The sequence below is a fragment of the Macaca thibetana genome, chromosome 20 (genome assembly GCF_024542745.1).
Source record: "Macaca thibetana thibetana isolate TM-01 chromosome 20, ASM2454274v1, whole genome shotgun sequence".
In the NCBI taxonomy this organism is placed as follows: domain Eukaryota; kingdom Metazoa; phylum Chordata; class Mammalia; order Primates; family Cercopithecidae; genus Macaca; species Macaca thibetana.
In genome coordinates, this window is record NC_065597.1 from 24,203,125 (window position 1) to 24,230,393 (window position 27,269).

The window sequence follows — 27,269 nt, forward strand, 5'->3', positions numbered from 1 at the left end:
TTAATTGCCAAGATATCTAACAGATATCTACATATCCTAGATAGCTTATTATCGATTTACAACCTAACTCTGTTGTGATTAGACAACTTGCTTTGTTTGAATTCAGTCATTTTAGGCCTCTTTTCAAATGGAAGACGCCTCAGGGATTCCTAGTGCTCTGGCCATTGGTACCAACACACCAAAACTCAAAACGAAAACAGAGTGCTTGGACATCTTTTCCTTGTGAGGTTAAACTTTTTTTTTTCTTTTTTTTCTTTTGTTTTCTGAGACCGAGTCTTGCCGTGTTGCCCAGGCTGGAGTGTAGTGGCGCGATCTCGGCTCACGGCAAGCTCCTCCTCCCAGGTTCCCGCCATTCTCCTGCCTCAGCTTCCTGACTAGCTGGGACTACAGGCTCCCGCCACAACGCCTGGCTAATTTTTTGTATTTTTAGTAGAGATGGGGTTTCACTGTGTTAGCCAGGATGGTCTCAATCTCTTGACCTCGTGATCTGCCCACCTCGGCCTCCCCAAGTGCTGGGATTACAGGTGTAAGCCACCGCGCCTGGCCAGGTTAAATGTTTTTTGAAGACAATACTCACATTCTTTCCTTCAGCATTCATCCCAGATGGTTCTTGGAGACTGGAAGGGGCTGTGAACACAGTGGGAAGGGGTATCAAGCTTTGGTTGGAAACCTTATAAAAGGTTGCCAAAAGATAGAGTCAGAGAGTCATGTGGAAAATGCCACCAGGAGCATCAGCCTGTCTTTGAAAATGGTTTAAGGAGGCCGGGCGCGGTGGCTCAAGCCTGTAATCCCAGCACTTTGGGAGGCCGAGACGGGCGGATCACGAGGTCAGGAGATCGAGACCATCCTGGCTAACACGGTGAAACCCCGTCTCTACTAAAAAATACAAAAAAAACTAGCCGGGCGAGGTGGCGGGCGCCTGTAGTCCCAGCTACTCCGGAGGCTGAGGCAGGAGAATGGCGGGAACCCGGGAGGCGGAGCTTGCAGTGAGCTGAGATCCGGCCACAGCACTCCAGCCTGGGCGACAGAGCGAGACTCCGCCTCAAAAAAAAAAAAAAAAAGAAAAAAGAAAATGGTTTAAGGGAACATAGCAAATGTTCAGGTCATAGGGAAATGGATTAAAAGTGAGCCATCATGTCCACCGCTGGACTGAAGACACCTCTTTGATAGTTGAGATAGAGGCAGCTGCCAGGGCAGATAAAACACAAGATTTAGAGTCAGACAGATGCAGTTATACACTGCTAATGTGTTGTTGTTGTTGTTGTTGTTGTTGTTGTTGTTGTTGTTGTTTTCAAGACACAGTCTCCCTCTCTCTCTCAGGCTGGAGTGCAGTGGCATGATCTTGGCTCACTGCAACCTCTGTCTCCCAGGTTCAAGCCATTCTCCTGCCTCAGCCTCCTGAGTAGCTGGGATTACAGGTGCCCGCCACCACACCCAGCTAATTTTTTGTATTTTTGGTAAAGACAGCATTTCACCTTGTTGGCCAGGCTGGGCTTAAACTCCTGACCTCAGGTGATCCGCTCATCTCGACCTCCCAAAGTGCTGAGATTAGAGGCATGATCCACTGGGCCCAGCCTGCACTGCTAATGTTTAACTACCAGTAAAGGAGGTGGGAGTGAGGAGCCCTGATTTGTAGCGTTTGTCAATTTCCATGGTATAAATATTTCCACCAAGCTATAAACCTGATGCTACTGAATATGGAGTGAGGAGAGATGGGCACGCTCACCTCTGGCAAGTGGGTGGAGTCGGCACCACACACTATGCTGCTGTCAGATTCTCTTACTGGCCTCCTATTGGCTATGTGAACTGGGCAGGTGAGTCATCCTCTCTGAGTCTTGGTTTCCTCATTTGTAAAAATGCCTGGAGGCCATCCCTTTTTCTTAGGGCTCCAGGAAGACTGAATGTAGTGCTGTTTATAGAATTACTTTGTAAACTATACATCTAGAAAGAATGCTAGCCTGTCAAGTTTAAACAATGGAAAAAGGTACAATCAATTGATGTCTCTGAAAAAATATATATTTTTGAGATGGAGTCTAGCTCTGTTGCCCAGGCTGTAGTGTAGTGGCATGATCTTGGTTCACTGCAACCTGCACCTCCCGGGTTCAAGCGATTCTCCTGCCTCAGCCTGCTAAGTGGCTGGGATTATAGGTGTGCACCACCATACCCAACTAATTTTTGTATTTTTAGTAGAGACAGGGTTTCACCATGTTGCCCAGGTTGATCTTGAACCTCTGACCCCCAGTGATCCACCCGCTTCGACCTCCCAAAGTGTTGGGATTACAGGCGTGAGCCACTGTGCCCGGCCTACTGAAAATATTGAAATATTAATGATTAATGTCTAATTAAAGTATAGTGATTAAGATAGGAACTTACAGTTATTTTGTGTGATTCACTAAGGCCCTGGATATATATATAAGGATATATATATAAAGATCAGTAGCACTGATCTTTAAAAAAGTCTCTCCCAGTGAATTCTCATTCACACAACTATAATTCCACAGGCATGTAAAACTATACAAATCAAGGCTAAGATGCCAGATAAAGGGGGCTTTCTTAACCTTAAGAAGGAAGGCAGTCCAATCACCCCGAATGAAAAAATTAGGAGAAATATTTGCTGCCTTTGATCCTGCCATGAATCAGCCGTGTGACTTCTGCAAAGTCAATCAAACTTTCTGGGCCTCAAATCCCGTATCTGGCTGTCGAATTTCCAGGCATCTATGCCTCGCTCCCTTGGTAGCAGCATCTTGGGTGATATTTTCCCTAAGAACCATCCCTCCCCAACTCTCAGGCCTTGGTTTGGGTGAAGCTGACCCTACATTGTACTCCAGTGTGGGCATGAGACTGTGACCTGCCAAACTGACTGCCACTTCCCCTGGTCTCAGCAGCTGGTCCAGGAGAAACCATGAACTGAGCTTCAGCCAGCAAGACGCAGCCTCAGGACTTCTACTAGAAATCTCCATCAAGAGGTGCTCTTTCTCCTCTGGGGTTAAGGATCAAAGCCTGGGGCCATCTTACTACTGCCAGAAAGAGAATCCAAAAGAAGCCATCGCTGAACCAGAGAGGGAGAGAGGCAGGTTTCTGAAAACATTGTCTGAGCAACGCATCCAGCTGTGTTTAAGAACAGGTCCACTTGGCCGGGCGCGGTGGCTCAAGCCTGTAATCCCAGCACTTTGGGAGGCCGAGACGGGCGGATCACTAGGTCAGGAGATCGAGACCATCCTGGCTAACACGGTGAAACCCCGTCTCTACTAAAAAATACAAAAAAAAAACTAGCCGAGCGAGGTGGCGGGCACCTGTAGTCCCAGCTACTCAGGAGGCTGAGACAGGAGAATGGCCCGAACCCGGGAGGCGGAGCTTGCAGTGAGCTGAGATCCGGCCACTGCACTCCAGCCCGGGCGACAGAGCGAGACTCCGTCTCAAAAAAAAAAAAAAAAAAAAGAACAGGTCCACTCCCTGGGCTTTTCATTTTCATTTTCTTTTTTCTTTTCGGGGGGGACACCATCTCACATTGTCACCCAGGCTGGAGTGCAGTGGCATGATCTTGGCTCACTGCAACCTCTGCCTCCTAGGCTCAAACGATTCTCCTTGCCTCAGCCTCCCCAGTAGCTGGGACTACAGGTGTGTGCCGCCACGCCCAGCTAATTTTCATATTTTTAGTAGAGACAGGTTTTCGTCACATTGGCCAGGCTGGTCTCGAACTTCTGATCTCAAGTGATCCACCACCTCGGCCTCCCAAAGTGCTGGGATTGTAGGCACGAGCCACGGTGACCAGCCAGCTTTTCATTTTCTGAGCTGATAAAATTTCCTTTTGACTCAAGCCAGTTCGAGCTTCTTTTCTGTCCCTTGCTACTTGAACTGTCCTAGCAAACACATTCAAGTGATCTCTACCTCTGTGATGGCTACTGTCAGCTAGTTCCCCGACAGCCATTACCCCAGCCTTCCTCCTGGCAGCCAGAATCCACCTTCTCCCACAGAACCTGAAAACGCTGGGTATCTGCTTTTCCAGTGCACTTTATAGCTGCAGACATGACCCTACTTTGGTCATGGTATCTGAGGTGATGATTATGTAGAGTGGGAAAGATTTTTCCCCTAATAAAAAGAAGTACACACAAGGAAACCCCTTCTCCCGCTGCTGGATAATGCTGGGTTGACACGCAATATCTGGAACTGCAGCAGTCACTTTGATTCCCTGAGCAGCAAGCCTAAGGCAGCCCCAAAGCTCTAAGGATGGCAGAGGACAAAGATAGACTGAGCCTGGTTTCTTGCTGGCATCGCTGAGCCACCGAACCAACCCTGGAAGTGCTTACCTCCAACTTCTTATGTGAGATGAGAAAGCCCTGAATCTGAAGCTACTTAGGTTGGACTTTCTGTTACTTGCAGCTTAAAGCATCATAATGAATGCAAACTCTCGTTTTAGAATTCTGTATCAGTGGTTAAATGTTTTACTGTAAACATCATTGCCTCCTTAGAATAACTAGAGGATTCTAACCATCTGTAGAACAAGATACATATTCAGAGCCGTGTTTGGAAAGGCCCCTCACTAGAGCCTAAGCAGTTGCAATGCCCTGGACTCCTGGTAAAAGGTTTTATGCCCCCTTGCAGAAACACCTTGCCTGTGATAGTGATGTTCCCGATTTCCAAACTCAGGTTGGAGAAGGCATTCTTCACCAGCATGGTGACCAGAAAGGTACCTGCAATACAAAGGACCCAGAGTCACAGCCGTTGTCATGAATTTGACCAAGAAAACTCTCCCAGCTTGCTTCCCTAGTCCGCTGATGCCTCTAACGAAATATTTCACCTCTGAGCATTTAATGAATCCCTGCTGTATGTGAGGCACGGTGCAAGCCTCTGGGGACACAGAGATGAAGGAGCTTGGTTCTTGTCCTCAGGGGCCTTATGATGTGTAGACATATAGGACAGTGAACGCCAAACCATGGGAGGAATCGGCATGGGGCACTGTGGGCAGTGGGTGGGGCCGCTTCAACCTCAGGAGAGAAAGAAATGGTTCACAGGATGGAGCCAAGGCTGGAGCTAAATTCCAAAGGAGAAGTAGGTTTTCAATAGATAAGACTGGGGATTCCCAAGAGGGAGAGACATAGCAGTATTGTGAGAAGGGTGGAGAGAGTGGAGAAGGAATTTTTTATTTTATTTTATTTTATTTTATTTTTGAGACAGGATCTTACTCTGTCATCCAGACTAGAGTGCAGTGGCACAATCTCAGCTCACCACAACCTCCACCTACCTCCCAGGCTCAAGTAATTCTCCCGCCTCAGCCTCCCGAGTAGCTGGGATTACAGGCTCATGCCACCACGCATGGGGTGGAAGGCGTCAGGAGGAAGGGGCTGCATTTCTACATCTGGGAAAGAACTGCATCTGGCTGGGAGTCAGCCAAGAAATGGGTCAGAATGTTCTGTGGACCAGATGTGTGCCTTGGGGAGAGGGGTGCTGACGAGGGCAGGGAGAATGAGGAGAGTCCAACAGAGAGGGGAGGTGGCCAAGGAGAAGGAGCCAGGGCATGTGGCCAGCTAACAGGGAGGCATCCCCCACCACCCGAGGAGCAAAGGCCTATAAGGCCCAGCTGGGGGCCCCAAGAACCCAGAGAAGCTCCTCAAGAAAAAGGCAGCTTCAAACATTTGCTCAACCTCAAGAACCAGGCCGGCACCACCAAGTGCAAATGTCCCTACCCTGTCCTGTTCCCCTTCCATCCTTCCACCCACCGCCAGCCCTGGCGTCATCCAAATCTGTTGGCCTCAGGGGCAGGAGAAGTCTGTTCATCATCTAACAGAGAGGGAAAGTCACAAGGCATGCGGAGATTTTATCAGACCGAGATCAACTTCCCCTGCAAAGCGACCTTTACAGCCGTGACTTTCAGGGGAGGAGTAATTTTTATAGGTGACAAAGCAAAATCTGCATCTGGCTTATAACCCATGCATGGTGTGATTTTCCAGCTGCAGCAGCCTCTAGATTTTCCCTCTTCCAAGTTGGACCCTTGGTATCTGGCAAAGCCCCGGTGGTTTTCTTCTCAAAGCTATGGTCCCTTCTGCTATCTGGTTTGTGGAGTTGCTTGCGGAGGGCGTTGTAACCCCACACCTGCATAGTGTCACCTGTTTTCTAGCGCACCTCTGAGATCCAGGGGGAGCTGCGGGCAGGTCCTGGATGGGCTGGAGACTCTGCCATTCTCATCACATTTCTGCCTGCTGATCTCATCAGGGCCCTCAAGGACTCTCTGTTCCTTACAGATTAAATGCAAATGGGTGCTGTGGCCACCTCCCCTGGCTGGTGCCAGCCAGTCTGTCCTCCCATCAGCATCATTGCAAATACTTCTGAGATAGACCAGAGATGGGACTTGGACCCCTGCCCTGCCTCATCGAGGACTCTACTTCAAGCTGGTTGGGGAGAGTGGCCCACGGCAGGCACAGACCCCAGTCAGATCATCCAGAGGTTGCACCGTAAATCTTGCTCAAGGTACCTTGCCCACTGATTGCAGACCTCGAGGAAACGAAAATAAACAGCTCCCACCTTAAATCTTACTCAAGGGAGTTAACCCTATAGCCTGCATGCACTGAAGTCTAGAAAAATGACCAATTTTACCCTTTGCCTCCTTATAATACTAAAAATCATGCCCAGGGCAGAGCTTTAACATGCTAATGAGATATACCACACATCAAGAAGCATGTGACCAGACTGCACAGGCGCTGAACATTCCCCACCTCCACATGCTTAAATGTCACCCTTTTCCCACCCCACCTCCTTTAAGAATGCCAGGCGCGGTGGCTCACGCTTGTAATCCCAGCACTTTGGGAGGTTGAGGCAGGCAGATCATGTGAGGTCAGGAGTTCAAGACCAGCCTGGCCAACTTGGTTAAACCCCATATCCACTAAAAATAAAATAATTAGTCAGGCATGGTGGTACATGCCTGTAGTCTCAGCTACTGGGGAGGCTGAGGCAGGAGAATCTCTTGAACCTGGGAGGTGAAGGTTGCAGTGAGCTGAGATCAAGCCACTGCACTCCAGCCTGGGTGACAGAGAGAGACTCCATTTCAAAAAAAAAGACAGGCTGGGCGCAAGGGCTCACGCCTGTAATCCCAGCACTTTGGGAGGCCAAGGCGGGTGGATCACCTGAGGTTGGGAGTTCGAGACCAGCCTGGCCAAATGGTGAAACTCCTCTCTACTAAAAATACAAAAAAAAATTATCTGGGCATGGTGGTGCACGTCTGTAATCCCAGCTGCTTAGGAGGCTGAGGCATGAGAATTGCTTGAACCCAGGAGGCGGAGGTTGCAGCGAGTCAAGATTGAGCCACTGACTACACTCCAGCCTGGGAGACAGAGCAAGACGCCGTCTCCAAAAAAAAAAAAGAATGCCTGCCGGACTCTCTGCAGAGTCAACCCCTGAACCTCCACTCCAGTGCTGCCTCCTTTATGTTTGAACACAGCCTCGTCCGTGAGCGTTTCAGTACATCAGAGCCTAAGACCCTGCGGTCGGCAACACTTCCTCTCTCCATCCCCGTCTCTGCCATTCTGATTTTTACCTCTTTCCCCCAGGGCATCACCTGCAGTTCCCCAAACCACACTCTGCTCTAGAGATGTTTGAGGAAATCTGAATATGCCTGGTCTCTTACAGGGGCCCTAAATGGGGGTGATTTTTCCCCCAGGGGACATTTGGCAATGTCTGACATTTTTATCATCATGACTTGGGGTGCTGGTGCTACTAGCATCTAGTGAACAAAAGCCAGGGATGCTGCCAAAACTCCTTCAGTACCAGCCCCCAACTGTAACAAGGAATGATCCAGCCCCAAATGTCAGAAGTGCCAAAGTTGAGAACCGATAACTCGATGATGGCAGATTACACCTGGCTGTTCCTTATCTTGTGACCCAGGCAGGGTGCTGTGAGCTACATCTATGTCCAGGACACACTGGAAAACTGGCTGGCAGGACCCTGGGCACCAAGTCAGAAAGGGAAGAGGAGGGGCACCAGAAGGCGAGCCACTAACCCCATGTACCTTCAACTGGAATAGCCAAGCGGTAAATCCCAAATGGCTCTCCAAAGCTCACTTGCTCGTGGGAGAAGGTTGCATTGAGTCCTGCCACCTCAAAGGTCAGCTCTTCTGGGGTGCCCTGAGCCACTGAGATGTTGATCAATAGGTCCTGTCCAAGTTCCAAATGGTCAGAAGCCCAGGAGGCTTGCAGCCCTGACAGCAGCTCCACCAAGTGGACTGTGATGTTCCTGGAGAGTGCGGAGGAGGTGGTGCTGCTGGTGGCTTGGATCTCCAGGCGGTGCCTCCCAGGGCCCATCAGTTTCTGGGTTTCTGTGTCCAGGGTCAGATTGTATGGTAGCGAGCCCCTTTGGGCGGTGGACTCGGCCAGGGTTATGTCACCCGAAAGCACAGTGTAAGTCACTCCTGTTCCTAGGTGGGGTAAGAAAAATTTAAGAATGTTGGTAACAACCATGCAGTTGATAATACTATGGCAGCTCAGACTCAGTGTCTGAAGCCTGATTCTGATATAGACATGGATACAGACACAGATACAAAGCAATAGGTAAGGATGTGCCACTTTCTTCAAATATTAATGGTGATTATCCCTGAGTATTAGGTTAATAACTGATTTTGTCTTTTTTTTTTTTTTTTTAAAGACAGAGTCTGGCACCGTTGCCTGGGCTGAAGTGCAGTGGTGCGATCTTGGCTTACTGCAACCTCTGCCTCCTGGGTTCAGGCGATTCTCCTGCCTCAGCTTCTCGAGTAGCTAGGATTACAGGCACCTGCCACCACATCCAGCTAATTTTTTGCATATTTAGTAGAGATGGGATTTCACCATGTTGCCAGGATGGTCTCAAACTCCTGACCTCGTGATTTGCCCACCTCAGCCTCCCAAAGTACCAGGATTACAGGCGTGAGTCACCACGCCCAGCCATGATTTTGTCATTTGGGGGTCCTCTCTGTTCATCTGCATATTCTAACTTATTTATACTACGCATGTCTTACCCGAGAACCTAAATATTTGTAATTAAAAAATTACCACATTTAGTTGCCAGAGATGTCCTGGTCGGGGGAGGAGGAGGACTAAAAGGGAGCATCTCTTAAGAGTGGGGGCTAATTTTTACACATAAGAATTAGCTTTGGGTCTTGTTTTAAGCAGGAGCAAGTGAAGCCATTCCTTCAACCTACACTGGTAACTGCCCGGAACCCTGCACACCAACATGAGAACTCAGCCCATTCACGGCAAGATGGGGGCTCCCTTGCAGTTTGCAGATGGTTGTTCTACTGGATGCTAAATATTGTGGTTGACTCTTAAAATCTGACTTAAATCAACAAATGAGGATTCTTTCCAGTGAAAACCAAGCTAGCATAGTTCTTGTCTGCATGATGATGATGATGATGACTACGACGTAAGCCCTATGAGAATGGGAACCCTGACTTTCATATTTACTGCTGCCTCCCCCACACCCGGCAGAGTAGGCACTCAATTATATTAGTAGGATGAGTAAATAAATGAAAGATTATTTTGTTTCCTCAGGTGCACATATGAGCCGTCTTCATCCAATAAGCACACAAGAACTGAAGGGGTTTCCTGAGCGCTGTGTTAAAGCTCCATTTTTGGCTTCCATAGCTATTGCTATGACAGGGCTCCAGGTGGGATGTGAGGTCAAACCGAGCCACGTGCTCACTGCACTAGCTCTGTGCTGCCGTGTTTACATCAACAGGCCTCTATTCTGATCTCAAATTGGGCCTGGGCTTCAGGAAAAATGCTGCCTTGGGTGAGGATGAGTCTTAGCCAAGAGGGTCTCTATTGAGAGAAGGGGTGATAATTTAAAATATTTAACAACCAACACTGCATAGGCGCCAACCAATTAGAATGGATGCTCTGATAAATCAGAATAGACACTGCGACCAACAAATAGATGCCATGACCAATCAGAATAGACACTGTGACCAATCAGAATGGACACCTTGACCAATCAAAATAGACATGACAACCAATCACAGCAGTCTCTGTGACCAATCAGAAAACACAGGCCGGGCGCCGTGGCTCATTCCTGTAATCCCAGCACTTTGGGAGGCCAAGGCAGGTGGATCATGAGGTCAGGAGTTCCAGATCAGCTTGGCCAATATGGTGAAACCCTGTCTCTACTAAAAATACAAAAATTAGCTGGGTGTGGTGGTGGGTGCCTGTAATCCCAGCTACTAGGGAGACTGAGGCAGGAGAATCACTTGAATCCGGGAGGCGGAGGTTGCATTGAGCTAAGATCATGCCCCTGCACTCCAGCCTGGGACACAGCGAGACTCCATCTCAAAACAAAAAACAAACAAACAAAACAAAACAAAAACCAAACGACAACAACAACAACAACAAAAAAACCACTGTGGCCAGGCGCAGTGGCTCACGCCTGCAATTCTAACCTTTTGGGAGGCAGATGAGGGCAACTTAACTCAGGTCAGGAGTTCGAGACCAGCCTGGCCAATATGCGAAATCCCATCTCTACTAAAATACAAAAAAAGTACAAAAAAATAAAATAAAATAACTAGGCATGGTGGCACACACCTGTAGTCCCAGCTACCCAGGAGGCTGAGTCACTTCAACTTGGGTGGTGGAAGTTGCAGTGAGCCGAGATCACACCACTGCACTCCAGCCTGGATGACAGAGCAAGACTCTATCTCAAAAAAAAAAAAAATAGACACTGTGACCAATCAGAATGGACATGACAATCAATTAGAGCAGTCTCTGTGACCAATCAAAAAACACACTGTGACCAGTCAGAATGGACCCCAGCCATAACAGCTGGCATGGCTATACCAGTGGGTGCAGCTGAATACTGGCCTTGGCCAGGGGCAACTTGATTGTGTGCCCAGCTAGTCGATGCTGGCTGCACCGAGATGGGCTCAGGCCCAGTTGGTAGTAGTCCCAGTGCCACCTCATCCTAATCAAATGCCCAACAGGAAGTGACTTGGAAGTTCGGTTCTACAGGGATGCAAAGAAGGGCCTTTGGAAGGCTGGGAGCGCTCACTAGCTTACTAGCCTTCCGACTCTGGGCAAATGTTTTAACCTTTCTGTGTCTTCATTTCTTCATCTGTAAAATGAAGATAATACTAGTATGTAATGAGTAGGCAAGTTTATGCAAAGCACTGAGAACAGTGCCTGGCACACACTAGGTGCTAAATAAATGAATAAATGCTAGTTTAAAAATGAACTCGGCCAGGCATAGTGGTTCACGCCTATAATCCCAGCACCTTGGGAGGCCAAGGCAGGTGGATCATCTGAGGTCAGGAGTTTGAGATCAGCCTGACCAACATGGTGAAACCCCGTCTCTAGTAAATACAAAAAATTAGCCAGGTGTGGTGGCGCATGCTTGTAATCCCAGCTACTTGGGAGGCTGAGGCAGGGGAATCACTTGAACCCAGGAGGTGGAGGTTGCAGTGAGCTGAGATTGCGCCATTGCACTCCACCTGGGCAATAAGAGCAAAACTCAAAAAAAAGAACTCGGTAGGTGATCCTTGTTACTCTTTAATTTTTTTTAAACAGGGTCTCACTCTGATGTCCTGGCTGGCGTGCAGCGGCATGATCTCAGCTCACTGCAGCCTCGACCTCCCGGATTCAAGCCATCCTCCCACCTGAGCCACCCAAGTAGCTGGGACTACAGTCATGTGCGACCAAACCTGACTAATTTTTGTACTTTTTATAGAAATGGGATCTCACCCTGTTGCCCAGACTGGTTCTGAACTTCTGGGCTCAAGCAGTTCGCCCGCCTCAGCCTCCCAAAGTGTTGGAATTACAGGTTTGAGCCACTGCACCTGGCCCACTACTTATTAAGGCCTGGGAGGTGGACAGATTTGGAGGAAATCAGTGATTTTATAACTTGCCTTGATGTGCCCAGTTCTGCAGACTCACCTCCATCAAGCTCCACCTGAATCCACAGAGGATCCCCAAAGACAGCCTGGCAGAGGGGGCCGGCTCCAGACTGGGACAGGCCGGAGCATGCAGTCACACTGAGCCTCTCCATCTTGTCTCGCACGGTCACTTGCCTGTGGGCTGTCACATGCCACTCACTGGTTGTGCATTCAGCAAACACGGTGAATTCCCCAGGAGATGTGAACTGGTGGGTCACATTGCTGGACACACTGCCGGCCACAGTCAGGGACGTGACCAGCGTTGGGGAAACACAAAGACACGCATTTACACATGCACTGACAGGGTTTAGATCTGTGCTCCTGCCCAAATCTCATGTTGAATTGTAATCCCCAGTGTTGGAGGTGGGGCCTGGTGGAAGGTGATTGGCTCATAGGGGCGTTTTCTCATGAATGGCTTGGCACCATCCCCCTGGTGCTGCTCTCTTGGTAGTGAGTGGGTTCTCACAAGATCTGGTTGTTTAAAAGTGCATGGCTGGCCGGGCGTGGTGGCTCACGCCTGTAATCCCAGCACTTCAGGAGGCTGAGGAGGGTAGATCGCTTGAGGTCAGCAGTTTCAGACCAGCCTGGCCAACATGGCGAAACCCCATCTCTACTAAAAACACAAGGTGTGGTGGTGCACACCTGTAATCCCAGGTACTAGGGAGGCTGAGGCAGGAGGATTGCTTGAACCCAGAAGGTGGAGGTTGCAGTGAGCTGAGATCGCACCACTGCATTCCAGCCTGGGCGACAGAGTAAGACCCTGTCTCAAAAAGAAAAAAAAAAAAAAAAAAAAAATCCAGTGAGTACTAGCAGTAATGGTAACAACTTAGACCATGTAGTTCCTGACCTGAAAACCCTCCTGTTATCCTCTGTAGTGGGTGCTGTCGGGAATCCTCCAGATTCCACCCTTCAAGCCTGAGGCATGCATCCCCCAGTACACCTGTGAGCTGTGGCTGAGGGCTCACAGCTGAATCCATGTACAGGAGTCCCTTTTAGCCAAAGGGAGCTGCCTCGCTCAAGCCTACCTCCCATCCCACGGACATCCTGCACCCAACGAGTACTCAATGCCGATTATAATGGTCTGGCTCTCTGGCCTCAATTGGAAACAACTCTGAGGGCCATGCCAGCTCAGAGGTTTCTGCAGGATTAGCAAGGCCTCTGTGGCCCCTGCATCCCAGTCCAACTCTCCTCTTGCCCATCTTACTACTCCCCTCCCGTGCTCCACATCAGAGTCTATTTCCTGGTTCCTGTGAGACAAAGTAGCAAACTCAAGGAGACACCTGTGCTATTTCTGTTTGCCAGCATCATCACAGGAAGCTCTTGACTTTGCAGTGACAGGCAGCCCTCCAGAACACTTTGAGGACAAAACAGAATAGAGTGCTCTGCTTCCACGTCTCTAGCCTGAGTCACTATATCCCTAAAAAGATAAATGACTGGTCCTTTTCTTACATATAAGATATTGTCTGGCTGGGCAGAGTGGCTCATGCCTGTAATCCCAGCACTTTGGGAGGCTGAGGCGGGAGGATCACAAGGTCAGGAGATCGAGACCATCCTGGCTAACACGGTGAAACCCCGTCTCTACTAAAAATCCAAAATAAAACAAAGTAAAAATTAGCCGAGCATGGTGGCAGGTGACTGTAGTCCCAGCTATTCGGGAGACTGTGGCAGGAGAATGGCGTGAACCTGGGAGGCGGAGCTTGCAGTGAGCCAATATCGTGCCACTGCACTCCAGCCTGGGTGACAGAGTGAAACCCTGTCTCAAAACAAAAACAAAAACAAAAACAAAAAGGTAATGTCTGAGATGGCTAGTGATTATGCTTCTGCAATCTACAACAAGTTTCTTCTTCTTTTTTTTTTTTTTTTTTTTTTTTTTTTAGACAGTCTTCCTCTGTTGCCTAGGCTGGAGAACAGTGAAACGATCTCGGCTCACTGCAACCACCGCCTCCCAGGTTCAAGCGATTCTCCTCCATCAGCCTCCTGCATAGCTGGGAATACAGGCATGCACCACCACGTCCAGCTATTTTTTTTTTTTTTTTTTTTTTTTAGTAGAGATGGGGTTTCACCATGTTGACCGGGCTGGTCTTGAACTCCTGACCCCAAGTGATCCACTCACCTTGGCCTCCCAAACTGCTGGGATTACAGGCATGAGCCACTGAAGCCGGCCAACAAGATACACTTTAGTCATCTAGAGGCAGATGTACTCTTGCACCCAAACTTTGATGTGATTTTCTGTGGACTGAACCTCCACAACCCATACAGAAGTCGTGAACTGAAACACCGTTTTGGAGCAGTCTGGCAGAACCTCTTTGAAAGACTCCTCCTGGGCTGCAGTCCTCAGTCTATGGTCCTCAGTAAGACTTCTGAATAAAACTAACTTTATTTTAAAAGCTTGATTTTTCTTTAGTTTTCTTTAGTTGACAGACCCCACCTACGTTAGACTGTCTAGCATCAACAGCTCTTCAGGACCCGGCTCCTGCTGAGTTTTTCAGCATCTTTCATTTTTCCACAGAGCCCTGAACTCCAGGCATGGCGAGGTGCTTGCAGTTATTTGAATATGCCACACGCTTTCGGGTCCGTGCTACTCTCTCTTCTCTAGATCCATTGCTCCTGTCTTATCATTCTGGTTCCCCCAGAGAGGACTTTAGCTCTAGGTCATTCTAAGGCTTGTGTTGTTTTGTGGATTATTGGTTTCCCACAAATCTCTGCACTCCCAACATCAGCTGTGTGCAGAAGCGGCCGATTAATAACGGAAGAACAATGTCAATCCCTAGATTTGCCAGTAGGTGGCGCTTAGCTAACCAACGCTGGATTCGCACAGATTTCACCACATGCAAATTGTTCTGTAAGGCCTATAATACAATTTCAGAGATGTGGAAAATTTTCCATGACAAACAGAGAAACAAAAAAGCCCTCCATGCAAACGAATATAAGGCAAGGTGAAAAGGAGCTTCTAAGAGAGAAGTCTTTTGACTTCTATACAATGCAATTCTTCCCAGAAGCTCTTATTATTTATCTACAATGCATACGAAAGGTTTGATTTTAAAATCTCACCTCTTAGACTACTGAGGAGTTAAGAAAAAGTAGGAGGCCGTACTAACACATAAGAGAAAAGCACAGTGATATTTACACCAAAAAATGAGGCTTCTGTATATTCAAAAATCAAAATTCGTGCTATTTTCCATATCATAAACTGAGTTCTGTGGCTGCTAGTATTGATAAGAAGGCGTCAGACAGGCATTTCCCAGTGTTTATAAAAATGATTTTTAAAAGGTGGGTGATGACTAGGCGCAGTGGGTCATGCCTGTAATCCCAGCACTTTGAAAAGCCAAGGTGGGCAGATCACCTGAGGTCAGGAGTTCAAGACCAGCCTGGACAACATGGCAAAATCCCATCTCTACTAAAAATACAAAAAATTAGCTGGGCGTGGTGGTATGTGCCTGTTGTCCTAGCTACTTGGGAGGCTGAGGCAGGAGAATCGCTTGAACCTGGGAGGCGGAGGTTGCAGTGAGCTGAGATCATCCCACTGCACTCCAGCCTGGGTGACAGAGCGAGACTCCGCCCACCTGCCCCCCAAAAAAAGTGGGTGGGTAGTTTCAAGGTCCAATTAATCTTTAATGTAAAGGAAAATGGATTATTTTGGTGGGGCAATGGTGGAGGGGATGCCACCATCTATTTCCTTTGAAAGAGAAAAAAATGCCAGTGATTCTTGCTTAGAGTTAATGCCCAGAGAGATTGCAAATGTAAAACAGTGCTCATTGTGTCTTAGATTTTAATCGCACAAAAACTTCCAGAGAGTAATACAACAACCATCCATGGATTCTCCATCCAGACTTAACGAACTTTCACATTTGGTCCCATTTGCTTCTGTTCTAAGCCACTATTTATCACTGAAAAGTCCTATGTAGCTGTGAGTCATAGTGGGGCTGCATGTAGGCAATTTTGACTTATGCTAAATTCAAGTTGTACAAGATTTAGGGACTGAAAGACTGTGTAACTTACAATCTGTTGTTTTCTTTCTAAGCTCGTAGCAATCAGGAAGAAACCCACAGAACAATGGCATAGGTATTTGTATCACCCAGACATTTGCCCCCAAAGCATCACTGTGTATGGTTTCTCATTTGACACCACAAAACATTCAAGGCAGCCACGAACATAAATGTGACAGGGGGCTGGCTGCGGTGGCTCACACCTGTACTACCAGCACTTTGGGAGGCCAAGGCAGGTAGATCACCTGTGGTTAGAGGTTCGAGACCAACCTAGCCAACATGGTGAAAACCCTGAACCTACTAAAACTACAAATATTAGCCAGGCATGGTGGCACTTGTAGTTCTAGCTTGTAGTTCTAGCTACTTGGGAGGCTGAGGCAGGAGAATCGCTTGAACCCGGGAGGTGGAGGTTGCAGTGAGCCGATATTGAGCCACTGCACTCCAGCCTGGCGATGGAGCAAGACCCTGTCTCAAAAAAAAAAAAGAAAAGAAAAAAAAAAGAAAATCTATGAGGTAGAGTGATTACAAAAGGAGCAGCAACACTTCCTCCCATCCCTGTATGGCAGCGCCTTGCAGGGCGGCTCCAGCTCCTTCTATCAGGTGGGGTCTACTCCTCCACCTCTTCAATCTGGTCTTGGCCATGGAACATGCTTTGGCCAACGGTATCTTAGAAAATGTAACACAAGCAGAGATTTGAAAAAACATTTGCGCATCAGGCTCTGCTGCTAGGAACACTTTGCCACCGTGTGAATGAGCCCAGGCTAACCTGTTGGGTGATGAACAGCACATGCTTCTAGCTGACATCCGGCTGACCACTAGGCGTGTGAGTGAGTGAGGTCTTCCTAGACAGCCCACCCCAGCCGACTCCACTCAGACAAGAAAAGCCACCCAGCTCTCCAAAGAACCGTAAGAAATGGTAACTATTGTTTTAAGCCACCAAGTTTTGGGTTGGTTTGTTATGAGGCAGAAAACTGATGATACATACAACCTGGCTCAAGGCTCAGAGATTTCTCTTACCTCGGCGGGTTGTAGGGATCGAAAATGTGGCCGTCTCCTGTACTAATTATACAGGACAGGTTTCCTATGTAGGGTGAGAGAAGCCACGTCAGGGAGATGGTGACATTGTCAAAGATGAAACTCTCACTGGACACCATCAGCTGTAGGGCTGTGGATTAAAACACAAAATGCTGCATGCCCTTGTGAAGCACAATTGCACATTTCTGTTTATAACTGACTCTCTTCTGGCTACCTGTCCAGTATTTTTATGTGGGTCTTTTTTTTTTTTTTTTTTTTTTTTTTTTTTTTCTCACAGGGTGTTGCTCTTTCACCCAGGCTGGAATGCAGTGGTGCAGTCATGGCTCACTGCAGCCTCGATCTCCCCAGGCTCAGATGATCCTCCCACCTCAGTAGAGGCTGAGTAGCTGGGACAAAGGCATGTACTACTATACCCGCTAATTTTTATTTTTATTTTTTGAGACAGGGTTTCACTCTGTCACCCAGGCTGGAGGGCAGTAGCGTGATCTCTGCTCACTGCAACCTCTGCCTTGTAGTTTCAAGCATTTCTCCCACCTCAGCCTCCCAAGTAGCTGAGACTACAGGTGTATGCCACTACGGCTGGCTAATTTTTGTATTTTTTTGGTAGAGACAGGGTTTCACCATGTCGGCCACTGGTTTCGAACTGCTGACTTCAAGTGATCCACCCCCCTCAGCCTCCCAAAGTGCTGGGATTACAGGCGTGAGCCACCACACCCAGCCTAATTTTTATATTTTTTTGTGGAGACGGGGATTCTCCGTATTGCCCAGGCTGGTCTCTAACTCCTGGGCTCAGACTATCCTCCTGCCTCCCAAAGTGCTGGGATTACAGGTGTAAGCCACCGTGCCCGGCCAAGGGGAGCAATTTTGAATGAGGGAGTCTCTTAGAACACAGAGATGAGCCCACGTGGGTGGCTGCTGTCTCTGTTTTCAGGGGAAGCTGGACATGCCGTGAAATAGAGGGAAATTTCTAAGCTTAAGCAAGTTGGGGACTCACCTTCCCAGCACTGGTACTGCACCCACAGGTAGCTGCCCTGAGTCGGACACAGGTTTCCAAAGTAGGTCTCATCTGCTGCCACCTGGCATGCCTGTAGCCCCTGGCACTGGCCTGGGAAGCACCCACATCCCAGCGGAAGCAGGAATGGAGTGCGAGACAAAAGAGGATACACTCAACAGAGATGCGCAGAGATGCATGGCCTCTCATCCACTCATCCGTTTACCCACCACCCGCCCAACAAATAGCTTTTGATATCTCCTGAAGACCAGCACTGGGCTAGGTACTCAGGGGACAGAGAAGTAGGATTTCTGTCCTCAAGTAGTTCAGAGTCTAGCATCCTGGTCTCAAACTTCAGCTTGCGCCAGATCCCCCTGTGGGTCCTGTGAAGACACCTCATTCCAGACCTCACCCTCAGCGATTCTGATTCAGTAGGTACGGAGTACAGCTGGAGAATATGCATTTCGAACCAGCTCCTATGGGATGCTGATCCTGACACTGCTAGCCCAGGGACCCCATGTGGAGAACCACTGGTCCAGTAGCATCTAGTCAGATGGCCCCAAATAGAAATCCACACCCAGAGAACCAGCAGAGGGGGCAAGGTTAGGAATCCTGTGCCAATCAGGGTGCCATGTGCCCACAGAAGGAGGAGCAGGGACAGCCCATTCCAGAAACTTCAGGATCATCCAGCACCTCTCCCTCCTGCCCAGTGAGATGTGTTAGATGCCCGCGGGGAAGCCTGGGAGAAAGAAACAGGTCCAGAACACCCACCTGTGCTTTTCCCAGTTACCTGCTAGGTCCCACTTCTTCCGGGCAGTTGGACCTGGGCCCACAGAGCCACCCTCTCACCCTGCCCTGCTTGTGTCACAGGGACCTACACTTTCCAAACTCCCTTGGCCTCTGGCTCCCAGGGAGGCTTGGCCAATGGCCGGTACTGGTGAAAGAGTGAGTCAGGTGGATCACTTGAAGTCAGAAGTGTGAGGCCAGCCTGGCCAAAATGAGGAAACTCTGTGTCTACCAAAAATACGAAAATTAGCCGGGTGTGGTGGCACGTGCCTGCAGTCCCAGCTACTTAGGAGGCTGAGGCAGGAGAATCACTTGAACCAGGGGGGTGGAGGTTGCAGTGAGCTGAGATTGCACCACTGCACTCCAGCCTGGTCACCAGAGCGAGACTTTGTCTCAAAAATAAAATAAATAAAAATAAATAAAACTGCACAGATTTTTAAATCTCACAATTCTGTGTGGAGGTCAGAAGTCTGGGTGGGCTCAGCTGGCCTCTGCTCATATCACAGGGCTGACACCAAGGTGTCAGGGCTGTGTTTTTCTTGCTTTCCTTTTTTTTTTTTTTTTTTGATGGAGTTTCACTCTTGTTGCCTAGGCTGGAGTGTAGTGGTGTGATCTCGGCTCACTGCAATCTCTGCCTGCCAGGTTCAAGTAATTCTTCTGCCTCAGCCTACTGAGTAGCTGGGATTACAGGCATGTGCCACCACATCTGGCTAATTTTGTATTTTTAGTAGAGATGGGTTTTCTGCGTGTTGGTCAGCCTGGTCTCGAACTCCTGACCTCAGGTGATCCACCTGCCTCAGCCTCCCAAAGTGCTGAGATTACAGGTGTGAGCCACTGCTCCTGGCCTTTTTTTTTTTTTTTTTGAGACAGAGTCTCACCATGTCACCCAGGCTGGAGTACAGTGTACAGTGGTGGAATCTTGGCTCACTGCAACCTCTCCCTCTCGGATTCAAGCGATTCTCCTGCCTCAGCCTCCTGAGTAGCTGGGACTACAGGTGCGCACCACCACACCCAGCTAAGTTTTGTATTTTTTAGTAGAGACGAAGTTTCGCCATGTTAGCCAGGCTGGTTTGGAACTTCTGACCTCAGGTGATCCACCCACCTCAGTCTCCCAAAGTGCTGGGATTACAGGCGTGAGCCACCATGCCCAGCTGGCTGTGTTTCTTTCTGGAGGCTCTAGGGAAGGATCTGCTGCCAATCTCATTCTTGTTGGCAGAATTCAGCCCTTAATTCCTAGAGGCCTCTCTTCTGTCCTTCCATGTGACCACTGCATCTCAGAGCCAGCAACAGGGCATCAAACCTGTCAAACACCTGGAATCTCTCTGACTTCTCCTTTTCCCATATCTATCTTCTGCTTCTAGCCAGAGAAAGTTCTCTGCTTTTAAGGGCTTATGTATTTAGACTGTGCAAATTGCATATTCCAGCATAATCTTTGTATCCTAAAACCAACTGATTAGCAACCATAATTATATCTACAAAGTATCTTTTGTTACAGACGTTAACATAGCCGCAGGCATGGTGTCTCATCATACCCACAGCTCCATGGATTAGGATGAGAAATCATGAGGGCCATAATTTTGCCTATGCCAGACAGAAAGAGGTTGGAAGCCAGTGTACTTCTCATCCTGCCTCTCACAGCAGCTCCCCTGTAGCTCCAGCTCCCTCTGGACGGGCCCTCTGCACACGGTCCTATCTCCTACCGGCAAGCTCTGCCATGGCTCTAGTATCTACTGGATGATCCTGACTTCCGATTTTGGTAAAAACATCCCTTCCAGTTATCCTGCCAGCCTTTAGGGGTGGCAGCAGCTTTCCATGGCTGCCAATCTCAGGTCTGCAGCAGCATCCTTTGTTTGGCTCCTCAGCACATTCATGACTTGGGAAACCAATTCCCTGCATTAAATTCCTTCTATTGAAAGACCTAGTTGGATGCTCCCCTCAATTTGAGTTACTCCCATTATGTGTATCCACAGCACTGAACTATAATCACCAAAAGAGTGTGAGGGTTTATTTTCTTCTTGTTTTATTTGTTTGTTTTTTGTTTTTGTTTGTTTGTTTGTTTGTTTTTGAGGCGGAGTCTTCACTCTGTCGCCCAGGCTGGAGTGCAGTGGCACCATCTCGGCTCACTGCAAGCTCCGCCTCCCGGGTTCGCGCCATTCTCCTGCCTCAGCCTCCGGAGTAGCTGGGACTACAGGCGCCCGCCACCGCGCCCGGCTAATTTTTTGTATTTTAGTAGAGACAGGGTTTCACCGTGTTAGCCAGGATGGTCTCGATCTACTGACCTCGTGATCCGCCCGCCTCGGCCTCCCAAAGTGCAGGGATTACAGGCGTGAGCCACCGCGCCCGGCCTGTTTTTTGTTTTTTGAGACAGGGTCTAGCTGTGTTGCCCAGGCTGGAGTGCAGTGACATGATCTCGGCTCACTGCAACCTCTGCCTCTGGGTTCAAGCGATTCTCCTGCCTCAGCCTCCCAAGTAGCAGGGATTACATGCACATGCCACCACACCTTGCTAATTTTTGTATTTTTGGTAGAGATGGAGTTTCACCATGTTGGCCAGGCTGGTCTTGAACACCTGATATCACGTGATCTGCCCACCTTGGCCTCCCAAAACGCCGGGATTACAGGCGTGAGCCACTGTGCCCAGCGTCTTTGTTTTTTTTAAGCATCTCTTCTCCCCTGCCCCAGCAGTTCCCCCAATGGAAGCTCCGATTAACAGGCAGCTGTCAGCATTTAACTAGATTCAGACCCCGCCCCCCCAGGATTCTGATTCAGTCGGTATGGGGTGCAGCTGGACAGTGTGCGTGTCTAACAAGCTCCCAGGGGATGCTGATCCCGCTACTGCTGGCTCAGAGCCAGCTGGAACAGAGCATGCAGGAATGTCCACTCCACTTGCAGAGTGCGTACAAGGTGCTACACTGTTCCCCCAGGTTCTCCTGACCCTCACAGGAGCCCCATGAAACAGATTCTGCAACTTGCCTAGGCAGCAGGGGCTGAGCTGGAATTTGAACCCCAACTTGCCACCCTCTTGCCATGTACCCTGCTGCCCACATCCCAGGGGGTTCGGCCCCATCCTTGGACTTGATCTAAGCAGTCTGCAGCAGGGCTCACCTTCCAGCTCACAAAATATTCAATATCCACTTGGAATGGGTAAACTGCCTTAAGACGCAGAGGCCACGTCCCTGCTGAGGTTTTTTTCTAACACTGTTGTTATCCAGCGAGACCATCCTGGGCTCTCTCTCCACCATCACCGTTCATACTGCAGTCCACACCTGAGCCTGCCACCTCATGTCCTCACCACCTTGTCCCCCAGCCTTTCTCCTGGCCGGATTCTGCACTTCCTTCACAGCCAGGCTCCTGACGCTGCCCCCGTAAAGCTTTCCTGAGCCCCACCTCCACCCCGTGATCCAGGGAACCCCTGTGATCAAACGGGAACACAAGCCACCACCACATCTCTGTTCTCAGATTAAATAGACTCAAAGAGAGGTCTAATTCCAGAACCTGAGGACAGAGTTTTTTCTGACTCTTCGTAGCCACATAAAATCCACGTAAAAAAAAAAAAAGAAAAAAGTAAACTAAATCTGATCTAATTCCAGGATTTAGCACACCTTGCAGACAAACTTTAAAACCCCTTCAGGTCCCCAGATGCCTTGCGGCTCAGAATGTGGCCCAAAGACACTTGGGATCCTAAGTGGCATCACTTGGAAGCGAGTTTGAAATTAATTGGGAGGTTTTTAAAATTTTTTGGCTCACTGCTACATCTCCAGCACATAGAACAGTACCTGGCACATAGTAGGTACAAAATAAGTTTGGCATGACTAAATTGAGAGTGTTTGCTCTTCTGGGTTGCAGCATTTATCACAGCATTAGTTAATTGCCTGTGTATTACTGTCTCCCCACTGCGTTGCGAGCTCTTTGAAAAACAGAGTTTGGGTCAGGCGAAGTAGCTCATGCCTGTATTCTCAGCACTTTGGGAGGCCAAGGTGGGCGGATCACTGGAGGCCAGCAGTTAAAGCCAAGCCTGAGCAACATGGTGAAACCCTGTCTCTACAAAAAATACAAAAATTAGCTGGGTGTGGTGGTGCTCACCTATAATTCCAGCTACTTGGGAGGCTGAGGCAGGAGAATCGCTCAAGCCCGGGAGGTAGAGGTTGCAGTGAGCCAAGACTGTGCCACTGCACTCCAGCCTGGGGAACAGAGCAAGACTCTGTCTCAAAAAAGAAAAAACAAGTGTTTATTGGCTAACTGAATGAATGAGGGACCAGGGCGCTTAGATACAGACCCCGTGGGATCCTCCCTGCGCTCCTCCTCTGACTCCCTCAACAGGGTGCAGGGCTCCCCTCTAACGTGCTCTCTGAGCTGTGGGTGCCACATTTCAGGAACCTGCAGCTGAGCCTTTGAGGAAACAGCCCACCAAGCCCCAGCAGTGCCTTGGTGAGGGAGGTACATCCATCCTCCTGTCCGGGGCCCTTTCTCCTTGCAGGGGCCACAGCCTCAGGAACGCCGGAGTAAGAAGAGTCAGTGAAAACCAGCCAGCCGATTTTTAGCATTTCCCTTCCCCATGCCTGCTGCAAAAGGCATGAGGTCAGAGGAGCCATTCTCATTTCCCCCAGGCAGGAGGAAGTTCCGGGAGTACTGGCATCCCTCCCTGAATCTTCAAAGGGTCTTTGGGCAGAAGCAGAGGTTCGGAGGAGACTGCCAAGAGGCACAACTGGGAAGGCTGACTCCCAGGACCCAGGGCTCGCAGCCTGGCCACAGGGGGCTGTGTCCTCACTTAGCCAAGAAGCAGCAGACCACCTGCCTTCCTGGACCCTCCAGCGGGGAGAGTGGTGACTGCAGCAGAAAGAAGAGGGTTCCCAGATATCCTGGACCAGGGAGGCCTCTGAGGAGTTTTCACCTCCCGGCAGGGTGCAAGAAACCCCCATAATCCCGGAAATTGAATCCTGGTCACTGGGTGAGCGCAGCTCAGAAGGAGATTTAATCCGATTTAGAAAAACAAAGCCCTAGAGTAACTCTCCCATGTGAACGAGAGATACCATCCATCGGGAGCTCGGCTTCAGCGTCATTCACAGTCACAAAGATTAAGAACCAACCTTTCTCAACAGGAGAAGAGACAAATGACGGCACAGTTACACAATCGATGAAACAAATAAAGCAGCACGACATGTATCAAGATGGATAATACATCTCAAAAACATGATGTTGAGCAAAACACAAGCACCAAAACGAAAAGAAAAACGCATTCTGTAGAATGACACACAATATGATATCATTTACGTAAACGTTAAGACCCTGCAAATATGGTACCATTAATATAAACATTAAAACCCTGCAAAGCGGCCGGGCACAGTGGCTCACGCTTGTAATCCCAGGGAGGCTGAGGTGGGCGGATCGCCTGAGGTCAGGAGTTTGAGACCAGCCTGGCAAACACGGTGAAACGCCGTCTCTACTAAAAATATAAAAGATTAACTGGGTGTGGTGGCGCACACCTGTAGTCCCAGCTACTTGGGAGGCTGAGGCACAAGAATCGCTTGAACCCAGGAGGCAGAGGTGGCAGTGAGAAGAAATTGTGCCACTGAATACCAGCCTGGGTGACAAAGCGAGATTCTGTCTCTAAATAAATAAATAAATAAATAAATAAATAAATAAATTAGTTTTTTAAAAAGCCCTGCAAAAGCAACACTCTGTAGTGTTTAGGAATACGTGCATAGAAGGTGGAAATAAAGTAGGCGTAGTGGCTTACGCCCGTAATCCCAGCATTTTGGGAGGCCAGGGCAGGCAGATTGCCTAAGCTCAGGAGTTCGAGATCAGCCTGGTCAACACGGTGAAACCCCATCTCTATTAAGAATACAAAAATTGGCCGGGCGCGGTGGCTCAAGCCTGTAATCCCAGCACTTTGGGAGGCCGAGACGGGCGGATCACGAGGTCAGGAGATCGAGACCATCCTGGCTAACACGGTGAAACCCCGTCTCTACTAAAAAATACAAAAAACTAGCCGAGCGAGGTGGCGGGCGCCTATAGTCCCAGCTACTCGGGAGGCTGAGGCAGGAGAATGGCGTAAACCCGGGAGGCGGAGCTTGCAGTGAGCTGAGATCCGGCCACTGCACTCCAGCCTGGGCGACAGAGCGAGACTCCGTCTTAAAAAAAAAAAAAAAAAAGAATACAAAAATTAGCCAGGAGTGGTGGCACACGCCTGTAATCCCAGCTACTCGGGAGGCTGAGGCAGGAGAATCGCTTGAACCCAGGAAGCAGAGATTGCAGTGAGCTAAGATTGGGCCACAGCACTCTAGCCTGGGCAAGAGAGAGAGACTCTGTCTCAAAAAAAGAAAGAAACTAGAGAAGCACGAAGCATGCATGTGATTAAGAAACACTGAATTCGTAACAGGAACAGGACTGTGGAGGGATCCACAGAAGTCTCCTAGTGTTGTATTCATTTTTCCTTTTCTTTTTTCTTTTCTTTTTTTTTTGAGACAGAGTCTGGCTCCATCACCCAGGCTGGAATGTGATGGCCTGATCTCGGCTCACTGAAACTTCCGCCTCCAGGGCTCAAGTAATTCTCCTGCCTCAGCCTCCCAAATACCTGGGATTACAGGCGTGTACCACCAGCCTGGCTAATTTTTGTATATTCAGTAGAGATGGGGGTTTCACCATGTTGGCCAGGCTGGTCTTGAACTCCCGACCTCAGGTGATCCACCCGCCTCGGCCTCCCAAAGTGCTGAGATTACAGGTGTGAGCCACCATGCCCAACTGTATTCATTTTTCTAATGAGGGATTCTTAAGCAAATGCGGCATGGTGTTCAGATCTGATAAAGGTGGGTAGCAGATTTGTGGGAGTTCATTACAGTATCTTCTATTCTTGTCTACACGTTCGGAGTATTTCAAAAATTTAAAAATTAAGTTAAAAAAGTGGTGTTTCCTGCACCCAGCAGGGATTGAGGCACACCGTGCCCACCAGATCCATGACAGGGTTTGAAGTCGGGGTGGGTGGGCCACAGCCCTCTGCTTCCCTGCTCCGTGCCATGGGCAGGGACTGGCCAGTTTTCCCACATGTTGGAGGCCCACGGTCAGAGATGAAGATTATCAGAGGCTTCTGGAACCCTTTGCTAAGCACAGAATACCAGCAACTGGCCTCTGCTGGCAACCAGAGCTGCAGAGCCCTTGGGCCCTACCTGCCACCTCATCCTTGACATTGGCCCAGCTGCATCCCTGCTCCAGATCTGAGGGATGCCCGGCATCCTGGGTGCAGAAATAGGGGTTCTGGCGTCCGTAGACGGCATCCTGGACCTGGATGACCTGCCCCGAGCCGCAGTGCATGGTGGCATTGAGTCCCTTGCAGGCCAGGCTCTGGCCAAGTCCTGTGGCAAAGGGAAGGCAAGACATTAGGGGGGCTCACGGTTACAGACAGGCAAGTGCTGGGTCACAGGAAGGGGACAGTCCCGAGGGTTAGGCTGAGATGCAAGAACTCAGGAGCTGTTTGGCAGGGGTAAGGAACAGAATATGGTCGTTGGCAGCATTGTGCTGAGCCAGGTTCCCTGGGATCAGATCCAGCCCAGCCACACACTGCTGTGTGACCTTCAGCAAGTTAGTTAGCTTCTCTGTGCCCCCACTGTAATACTAAACCTCATGCAAGCCAGGCTCTGTGGCTCACCACTGTAATCTTGGCACTTTAGGAGGCCAAGACAGGCAGATCACTTGAGGTCTAAAATAATACAAAAATTATCCAGGGGCAGTGGCTCGCAATGTAATCCCAGCTACTCGGGAGGTTGAGGCAGGAGAATCACTTGAACCCAGGAAGCGGAGGTTGCAGTGAGCCAAGATCACACCACGGCACTCCAGCCTGGGTGACAGAGCAAGACTCCATCTCAAAAAAAAAAAAAAAAGAGAGTGGGAAAGACAGAAACAGAGACATGACAGGTAGGCAGGCAGGACGGCGGGCAGGTGGATGGGGAGACGGCAGGGATGGGTGACGGAGCATCACGTGGCCAGAGAGAGATGCATAGAGACAGGGAGAGAAAGCCGCAGACAGAGGTGAGCTCAGAAAAACACATACAGGTCAGCACTTCAGCAGGGAGACAGAGACAGACACCGGCAGGCCCTGAAGAGCCAGAGGGAGATGGAGAGAACACAGAGGCAGGAAGAAAGTCAGAGACCAAGGGAGAGAAACAGAAAGAGTTGGAGAAAAAGAGAAGGGGAAGAAAGACCCAGAGAAAACTGAGACAGAGGAGGGGGCAAGAGAAAGAGAGGGTCAGAGAGATGGAGGCAGAAACAGGAGGGATAGGGGAGCCCGGAGAGAGGCCCACAGGTGGGCAGGGAGACAGGGTGGGAGGTGGGGACTCCGGGGCAGGGGCCACTCACGGAACTCGCACACGAAGGCGAAGGTCTGGGCGCAGTCCGAGGCCACCCACTCGGAGGAAGGGCCTCTCCCGATGTGGCCGCAGGTGTCAGGGGCAGCGGTGGCCTGCCCCCCGCGCCAGTTGCTGTAGGTCACATTGGAGGTGTCCAACCAAATCCCCGGTCCTGGAAGGACAACACAACCACCAGGCCTCAGCAACTGTCTTCACATTCCATTTATACAAATGCAGGGCTCACCCCTGCTC

General features: G+C 49.5%; 1 protein-coding gene across 3 annotated transcripts in view; it reads right to left on the reverse strand.

Annotated features, from left to right (window-relative positions):
• The window catches only part of PKD1L2 (polycystin 1 like 2), a 107,213-nt gene that overhangs the window by 76,023 nt on the left and 3,921 nt on the right, over positions 1 to 27,269 (reverse strand). For 2 of the 3 annotated variants that reach the window (XM_050773190.1, XM_050773192.1), the window contains exons 2-9: positions 27,028 to 27,189; positions 25,842 to 26,027; positions 17,897 to 18,007; positions 16,885 to 17,032; positions 11,883 to 12,103; positions 8,000 to 8,404; positions 4,614 to 4,691; positions 578 to 627 (exon numbers count right to left, since the gene is read on the reverse strand). In XM_050773190.1, coding sequence (XP_050629147.1) covers positions 578 to 627; positions 4,614 to 4,691; positions 8,000 to 8,404; positions 11,883 to 12,103; positions 16,885 to 17,032; positions 17,897 to 18,007; positions 25,842 to 26,027; positions 27,028 to 27,189 — 1,361 coding nt within the window. Of the gene's footprint in view, positions 1 to 577; positions 628 to 4,613; positions 4,692 to 7,999; positions 8,405 to 11,882; positions 12,113 to 16,884; positions 17,033 to 17,896; positions 18,008 to 25,841; positions 26,028 to 27,027; positions 27,190 to 27,269 lie in introns of all 3 variants that reach the window. The other variant, XM_050773191.1, reaches the window with a different exon arrangement.